Genomic DNA, 9,766 nt, shown 5'->3' on the forward strand with positions numbered 1-9,766 from the left:
GACCGATGAAAAATATCACGTGAATTAAAATGAAACTTAACACATTGAAGTGACTCCGACATGACACTGGACAGGAAAATCTATACTATATCTTTTTACCTGGGATCCGTCTTTATTCTCTTATATAAATTTCCCCTGTGATCTAGAGTGCTCTGTGACCTAGTGTTCTTGATTACCATCCAGGAGCCACAGAACCGAAGGGGATCTGGGGCTGAGGCCTCCACAAGAGTACCATGATTTTATGCATGGTGACCCCACCCCTTCAAACCAGTCCGCTCGGGGGGAGGGGACTTAATTATTTCTTTCAATTTTCCTGTTCTACATACAATATTCAATTTTGTCAACTTAATTCTGATGGTTCCTTTTTTTTATCCAACTTCATTTCTTCCTTTGAATTTTTCTAAAACTTTTCTATCCCTATTTTTTTTTAACCTTCACGTTTGACTTGAACAATACGTGTATATTGCCGTTGATTTCTTCTTCCTATCAAATATCTGAATTAATCTGCAATGTGTGTCTGTCAAATTATTGCAAATTAGATTCCCAGTGTCTAAGGTAAACATAATTTACCGACGTAATACGAAAGCCTCTTTGGCCTAGTTTCCCTATCAACTTTGTACCTCACCTCTTAATTGTATAGCTGCATTCTGTATAGCTTGCATATTCAAATGTGCACCAAAAATAAATTAACGTACAGGAAATGGTAATACCTCGGTCATATTTGCTTTACGGCGGCCATACAGCGAGTCGAAAACAGCCGTTTTGTTCATTTTATTCAAATTTCTTATATTTACCTGGTACAAAAACTGTTAAAATGACTGTTTTCGACTTAATAATAATAATAATAATGCTCAATTCTTGTATAGCGCATCACACATAGCATAGCATGTCCCTATGCGCTTAGAGAAGAAATAGTGAAAGGTATATAAGAATAAAGTAATCGAGATATTTAGATTGGACCATTAGTTCAAAGTTAGTTTTTTATGCATTGAAAAGATATGTCTTGAGGGATCTCCTGAATGTACATAAATCACTTTGATATCTCATTGACTTGCCTTAGAACAAAATTGTGACCGAGGTATTTAGCATACTAGATCAACAAGGATGGAGTGAATGCTGGTGCGGATCCTGCCGGAGTAACACAATACAACCCAATAAGCGCCGTATTTATTTTGAACAATAGTTGGGCTCTCAAAAGTATTGTGGTCTATTTTGTGACCTCTACTAAAAGAAGTAGTGGGTCTATACGGGGGTCTATATTCTGCACATGGAGGGTACAGTTATGTGGTGAATCCGGGGGGGGGGCATCCGACCCGTGTGCCGGCCCCCTTTGAGAGCCATTATCAATTTTGTTAATGTAAATATGCCATTTTACACAAGTGTGCCCCCTTTGAAACTCCCAACATGTATTTTAATGAGAATATGTCGTTCATATCAAAAAGAGGACCTTCACTTTAGCCTAGTAAACACCCCTTTTCAAAATAAATTTGGTTATTAAAATGCACAGAGAGATGGTAGGCGATAAATATAACTCGAATGTTTACATTAAGAGTATACCTATAAAGAGGGAAGTTACATGTTTAATTAAAAATGTGTTGATAAAATATCATTCGAACGTTATGTTATAATCTGCTTCGCCAAGCAGGTTTTATGTAATATTGCTCTTTATAAAGGCAAGCATTAAACTACATTAAATGTCGAAATGTTGAGAAATATAATGGAAACCATATTAAAATGCACATTACGAAAAGAAACAAAATCAAGGTTCTAGTATGGGGACAAAACGAGATCAAGGAAACTACCCATTTGATGCTCATTTTAATTCCCCGAAAGCCGGACGTTGAAAATGACATGGGCCAGTGCATTGCAAGCTGTATTTAACGGCTTACCCCATTGTCAAGGTAGATTTAAATTACCCCATTCTTGATTGCGGAGATTACCCTATATAGTCGATTTGACGTTTTCCGAACCTAGAAATGTTCTTTCCGATGAAGTTTTTTTCTTGATTCGTGTTCCTATGGGGTCCTAGAACAAATTCAGCTTGGTTGCCAAAAGTTGCCGTTTGGGCAATTTTGCTAATTTGCATAAATCCAAAATGGCCGCCAGATGCCATCTCGAAAACCTAACTTTTGAACCCCTGTCCACAAAATGATGAGTAATGACTCGTTTTAGGGGTTTAGAGATGTGTAGAACTGATTTCTGTAATCATTTTTGCAATATAAGGTCATCTTCAGGTCAAATCCAAGATGGCCGCCATATGCAATCTTGAAAAATTGACTTGTGTTCCCCTTGCCCCAGAATGACGAGTAATACCTCTAGTTAGGGGTTTTGGGGTGTGCAGAATCCATTTCTGCTTTCTATTTTGCAATATAATGTCATTTTCAGGTCAAATCCAAGATGGCCGCCATATGACGCCATCTTGAAATATCAATTGTTGAACCCTTTGCCCCAGAATCATGAATAATAACTCTATTCATGAGTCATTAGGTATGTTGATTCAATTCATGTAGTTATTTTGCACAAAAGATAATCTTCAGATCAAATCCAAGATGGCCGACAACCGCCATCTTGAAAAATTACTGTCTGAGGCTTATACGTGTTAGAACTAATGTAAAAGGGATTTCAGTAAGAATACTCATTTCTTTTATTAATTCTCAAGTTCATTTCAACATTAATTGCTCAACTTAGAATGAATCCTCTTTAGGTTTGGGCTATCCATTTCGAGTGTATTTTTTTAAGGTCCATTCATACCTTTGTACTGAAGAGGCTTTTAGGGTCTTATTTCAATTTGAAAGTGTTTTATCAATATGATTTTTCTAAATCAATGTGTCCAATGATTGGTAGGCATCAGTTCGCCTTAAAAGACGATGGTGTCGCGCTAGGCCTTACATTTTCGAGAGCACCACTCTAGAGTGGCAGTCTCTAGAGCAAATTTTTACAGATGAAGGAGGATGGCGCTGAGACACGTTTATATATGCTGCCCTAGCCTTCCTCCTAGGCCTTTGGTCTGCCAATTGAGCATTCCGATTATTTTCTGACGTCTTGACCCCTGTACTTAGTAGCTCTCCATAGAATGGATGGCGACTATCATCTACACCTTCATAAGTGTTAGTGTCTATGCCGGCAAGTTTTATGTCATATTTGCATGTGTCTTTAAAACGGAGGTGTGATCTATCGATGGGGTGAGACCAATCACACAGGATACCTTACCTTGGCGAATCCAAGAAGGGATTCGCCAAGGTTTCATGGGGCAAACATGCCCCAACCACCTGAGGTGCCTTTGACTAAGGAGCGAGAATAAGCTTTTGATGCCAGCACGTACGCTGAAGGGCCTCTGTATTTTTCACTTTGTCCTGCCATTTAACGTGCATGATACGTCCGAGGCAGCTGACATGGAAGGTGTTTAGCCACTTTTCTTGGTCGGCGTACGTTTTCCAGGACTTACTTCCGTGCAGGAGCTTGGCCATGACTGTGACAGATTTTACAATCCTGATGCTTATATGCTTGTCCTGTGAAAGGGGACAAGAGACATATAGTCGGTCCAAGGTAGGTGAGGAGTCCACCATAACCAGACGAGTGTGTGCTGTTGATATACATATCTGGAGGACAGTCGGTGTCTTGAGTCTATCAGGATTTCTGACTGTCTCAAAGTCTGATGGATGGTCCAAACCCCTTACATGCACAAGACAGGCAGCTGTTATGTATGACTAGGTCTTGTACTCCCACTTCTTGAGAGGCAGGGGCGACATCGTTTCCGTAAAACATTTCACGAATGAGAACAATCCTGACCGTGGAACAGTCTTGGGGAGCCTATCTTCTGCAGGAGGCTAAAGAGTGCACTCCTGCTGACCAAGTCAATGGCTCTTGTCAGGAGGAAAAGTCCAATAATAATTATAAAGGAAGTTAATAATTAAATCAATTTTTTTGAAAAAAAAAATACGGAGAAATCACTTTTTAATTCAAATAATACTTTAAAGTCATTTCACTGGAAAAGTATGGTTGCACAGAAATAAAAAAGGGATCAAAACTCCCGAAATCATAGCCCAAACCTTGAATGGTTTAATTCTAAAGTAAGCGGTTAATGACGAAATCTATCAACCATCTGACCATCTTAGACATGACTTGACCTCAAACTAAAAATGGAGTGATTAAAAGAAATGAATCATTCTCACTGAAATCCCCTTACATGAGCTCCAATAAATAACAACAACCTTATTAGGGACAGCACTTCTTCAAGGTTCAATAGTCTCGGAAGTAGTTTTTTTTTTCTTAATATGGCGTTTAGTGGTCATGTTGGATTATTTTGACCTGGAGATGATCCTACATTGCAAAATTATGAACAGAAATTGAATAAACATACCAAATAACTCACGAAAAGAGGGATATTATTCATGATTCTGGGACAAAAACTTGAGAATTAATAAAAGAAATGAGTATTCTTACTGAAATCCCTTTTACATTAGTTCTAACACGTATAAGCCTCAGACAGTAATTTTTCAAGATGGCGGTTGGCGGCCATCTTGGATTTGATCTGAGATTATCCTTTGTGCAATATATAACTACATGAATTGAATCAACATACCTAATGACTCATGAATAGAGTTATTATGCATGATTCTGGGGCAAAGGGTTCAAAAATTGATATTTCAAGATGGCGTCATACGGCGGCCATCTTGGATTTGACCTGTGTTGGACTCCGAATAAAGAGATTTCAGACAAGTTCGTAGGTTCAGAATAGCATGTTATGATTCATGGAAACGTTATCATCACGTGTCGGTATCGATACTTGTGATCGGGATATAGGTATATATCTTCAAGTCCCAAACATCTCCCTTCCTTTTAAAAAATAGAAAAAGGATAGTGAAAACTTTCATTAAAAGATAATTGATTTTGTTTTTTTCAACTACCTTCTTTTTTTCTCCCTTGTCCCGTTTTGTGTGAATCGTTTTGCTGAGCTTCTGCATCCCAGTCACATTACATTCAGTGATACCATTCAAATCAATTCAAAAAAAAAAAACATGTGAAAAAAAAAAATATGAGTCTCTTGTCCATTTATCAGCATTTTTGGCACAGAGTTCAATGTCCAGTGTGTGAAGTCAAATGAAGAAATGAGTCCCACGTCTTGAAAAAATCATATTAAAAAAACTCATTTCAAGGCTGCCTCTGAACTTGAGATCCTTCGTACGCGAAAAAAACTATCAAAACTATCAAAAAAAAAAACGCGGTTCTGTAACTATATACACTTGCTTCTTTATACAAGTCCAGTCTCTCAGTTATCATCCTTACGGTGTAGGTTATTTGCTAACGAACTGATTATATTTCGCTGGCATCTGGATTCCTGTTCTGGTGCGCGTAGATTTGGTAGGCCAGTTCGATTGGTTCGTTACGCGACCAGCGCTTGTTGATTGAGTCTGAGAGTTGTTCACGGGTACCTCCTTAGCACGCGATTCGACTGGTTTTGCTGTCACTTCAGCGTAGGATGGTTGTTGACCCACTGGCTGGAATATAGTAGCATCTTCTGGGCTATCACGTGTTGTTGTTGTTGGGCTCTCTGTCTCAGCCATCTGTGTGTCTGGAATGAGAGGTTCAGCTGTTGATCTCAAGAACCTCCGGTTCCTCCTTAGCATTCGGCCAGCTTCTGTTTGAACCAAGAATGACCGTGGACCAACTTTCTCCATGCAGACTCCTTTGCCCCACTCCAAACCACGATTCTTAGGCTGGATGCGGACCGGTTGTCCAATCTCTAGCTCAGGGAGTGGTGTTGCTGTTTGGTCATAGTATTTCTTGGCCCTCTGTTTCTTGTGACTGATGTGTTGTGATACACCCCCTATTACTTGTGGTTTAAGGAGTGCTTCTGGTGTTGGTAGTAGAGTGTTGGTTCGTCGAGCCATCATCTTTTGTGCCGGGCTGGCACCACTATCAGCAGGAGTATTCCTCCAGTCCAATAAAGCCAACTGGATGTCTTCTCCTTGTTTTGCTGCTTTCTTTAGGAGAGTTTTGGCAATTTTCACTGCTGATTCTGCTTTTCCATTGCTTTGAGCATGCAATGGCGAAGAGGTTATATGCTCAACCTCCCAGTCGGTAACAAACTGAGCATACTCCTTGGCAACAAACTGGGGTCCATTGTCTGTTATCACCTTGTCTGGACGTCCATATCGTGCGAAATGGCCTTTTGTGCATGCCACAATGACTGCTGCTCTGGTGTCACCTGTTATCTTGTCGATCTCCCAGTAATCACTGTAGTGGTCAACAGTTATCAGATAGTCCTCGTTGTGAAGAGTGAAAAGGTCCTGTGACACAATACTCCAAGGCCTGCTCGGAATATCATACGACAACATAGGCTCCTTTTGTTGTTTTGGCTGAAACGCATTGCAGGTGCTACATTGTGTCACCTTTTCTTTCACCTCTGCCTGCATACCTGGCCAAAAGAGAACATCCCGAGCGCGTCTAACACAGGCGTCGACTCCCAGGTGACTGCTATGCACTCGATTCAGCATTAGGGCTCTCATGGCTGATGGAACAATAACTTTCATGCCCTTGTATAGAACTCCATTCTGTACCGTTATTTCGTCTCGGTAATTGTAGTACTCACGTACTACTACAGGAACATCATCTTTGGTCTCCGGCCATCCGTTCATTACTACCGACGTCAGTGTCTGCAGTGCTGGATCTCGGAGCGTCTCCTTTTGCAGCTGAATAGACGTTGCATCACTGATTCGGACGTATTCAGTCTGACACCATGTTGGACTCCGAATAAAGAGATTTCAGACAAGTTCGTAGGTTCAGAATAGCATGTTATTATTCATGGAAACGTTATCATCACGTGTCGGTATCGATACTTGTGATCGGGATATAGGTATATATCTTCAAGTCCCAAACAACCTGAAGATGACATTATATTGCAAAATAGAAAGCAGAAATGGATTCTGCACACCCCAAAACCCCTAAGTAGAGGCATTACTCGTCATTCTTGGGCAAGGGGAACAAAAGTCAATTTTTCAAGATTGCATATGGCGGCCATCTTGGATTTGACCTGAAGATGACCTTATATTGCAAAAATGATTACAGAAATCAGTTCTACACATCTCTAAACCCCTAAAACGAGTCATTACTCATCATTTTGTGGACAGGGGTTCAAAAGTTAGGTTTTCAAGATGGCATCTGGCGGCCATTTTGGATTTATGCAAATTAGCAAAATTGCCCAAACGGCAACTTTTGGCAACCAAGCTGAATTTGTTCTAGGACCCCTTAGGAACACGAATCAAGAAAAAAACTTCATCGGAAAGAACATTTCTAGGTTGGTGTATTGAGCCTATGAGACTGTCGAATCGACTAATATTCTTGAACATAGAGGTGGTCTGACTGGTGGCGGATTTCAATAGGAAGATGACCTCTTGATTGGTAGGGGTATGTCAAGGGGAGATTATCACTTTGTCAGCGCTGGTGACTGTCTTGTTACTTTGATGTTCCCCGATGTGCCTTCTATTCGAAAACCGTGTTTGCAACTAATCCCAATTTTGAGACTATTTGGCATCAAAATGAAAGCCTAACTGCACCTTTTTCATAGACTTCGTTTGAAAATAAAATACTTACGTTTAAGGTAAAATTGGAATATAAGAAGGCGCTTTATAATATGTAAACCAAATATTGTCACTTTTAAGCTTTATTCTTTTAAATCAAATGTAAAAATAAATGTAAAATAATCTCACAAGCCTCATCTAAATAGTGCGAGCGCGAAGCGCCCGCTTTTTTTAATTTTTATTTCACGTATTTTGTCCTAAAATAGCATTCTGGCAATGCTTCTGATCCTAAACGAGATAAATGAATTTAGTACGCATTGATCGTTCTGATAAAAAAGGAATCTGTTAACGGCTGCTCGTAATTATCCGTAAAGTAAAACGTTACATATTTCAACAAATAGATAATGCGAGCACGAAGCGTGAGCTGAAAATATTTTCTTTGCTACCTGAAGAATGGAAGTTCTAAGCAATTTTTGTAATCATGAAAAAAGGTACGTACATAACTAAGTAATCGATGCGAGCGCGAAAATGCTAGCGTGCAGCGCTAGCTAATATGTTTTCACAATCTGACATGAATAGGGATATTTTGATAACTAAAATTGAATACAGGAAAATAATAGGTACCTGACAAATCAAATTTTGTGAGCGCGCAGCGGGAGCAGAAAATGTTAATATTCAGACAATAATTCTTTTTTTCAGAACACTTTATGAAAGTTCGATTTCTGAGTTAAAATATGTTATGTATATTGACTTAAAAATTTGATTTTTTAAGTTCCATATGTGTAAATCACCTAAAAGGCAATGCGAGCGCGAAGCATGAGCGAAAATTTTATATAATGACATGAAAGAATTTTTTTTAATTGTTTTTCCCTCATCTTATTTATTCAATCGTTTTCCTCCTCCTATGTTTTTTTTCTCCTCTCTTTTCCTTTTTTTTTCTTTCTTTCCCCGTTTTTTTTGCTCCGCCAAAAGAGGGAGGAGGGAGGGGCGGGCCCCTTGCCCCCCCCCCACTACATCCAACTAAGGAACAATCTAACAGAAAGTACTAAACAAGCAGATTCAAGAGAGAAATTCAAATCCATGTTAAAACTTTTTTTTTGGGGGGGGTAAATAGCCTTTCCCGCCGCATGTGAAGCCCCCTATCGTTTACAGCCTACTGTGAACTGTGCAACTTCTTTAATTTTTGGTGAAATTCATTCTCTCTTTCTATTTGTTCCGTAGCGTTTAGATACATGTTTTGTGCTTCACTTGTAAGTGGTATACAAATAATGTAAATTCCTATTAATGGCGTGCGCTTCCCGATCTCCTTATCGAAATCAATATTAATGAAAGAGCACAATATTGTTCTCGCTCTAATGGAGGGGGGGGGGTCAGCTAGTGTTCTATCAAGCAAAAGACGTAGGCCTATATGTGCATAAGTTCATATCATTGGTGTAATGATAAAGAACCTGATGAATTCTGTTTTTGTATATCAACGTTATCATAAAGTTAATACAAATGACAATCAATATGATTCAGACGTACACCGCTTTAACTGATATAACATGCATCCAGAAATCGAAATGTCCGATGAATTCAAAACGTACGTAGCAGGAATGCCATGCAGTTCGGATGTTACAGAACTCTAAAATTAGAATAATCTCGTATTACAAATGTCAATTTTGCTAAAAATGCACATAAACTCATAACTTTATAGACTCTGGGGGATGATATCGTTGATATAAAAATCGCATCGACCTCGATATGCAATCAATTTTTATACTGCATCGGACTTGACATCCCGCAAAATCTTTTCCATAATTAGATTGCTATCCATTCTCTTTTTTTTAATCTAAATATAATCTATGTCTTTCAGGATCATGATATGAAAACCCTTTTATAACAAACATGATAAAGGAAAAACGCGTCTCAAGTTATACATGGTTCATTGCCGCAAATATACCAATCATCTTCGCTTGTTAATGTTTACATTATCACTCATATTATTATTCATGTTATTCGTACTATCATGTCCATTAATATCACTTCAAGTTCTAATTATCACCATCATCATCACTGTTATCTTCATCATTCATTCATTATCTATTTCCAATCGTTCTCCAGTATCAATTTCATAGTTTATATCATTAAAAAATATGAAAGATAATGGTAATGATTAGGGTGATGTTGGTAATCATGAACATAAGATCCGTTATGTGAGATAATTTATGCGATTTTACACGCTAATCGCTCCTCGATGATGGTGA

General features: G+C 38.8%; 1 protein-coding gene across 1 annotated transcript; it reads right to left on the reverse strand.

Moving 5' to 3' along the window:
• Window positions 1–5,294: 5,294 nt before the first annotated feature.
• LOC121424157 (uncharacterized protein K02A2.6-like) lies at window positions 5,295–6,638 on the reverse strand. Its single transcript, XM_041619767.1, has one exon. It carries the CDS (start codon window positions 6,636–6,638, stop codon window positions 5,295–5,297), a length of 1,344 nt encoding a protein of 447 aa, XP_041475701.1.
• Window positions 6,639–9,766: the final 3,128 nt, after the last annotated feature.

Source organism: Lytechinus variegatus, chromosome 11, assembly GCF_018143015.1.
Source record: "Lytechinus variegatus isolate NC3 chromosome 11, Lvar_3.0, whole genome shotgun sequence".
NCBI classification, from domain to species: domain Eukaryota; kingdom Metazoa; phylum Echinodermata; class Echinoidea; order Temnopleuroida; family Toxopneustidae; genus Lytechinus; species Lytechinus variegatus.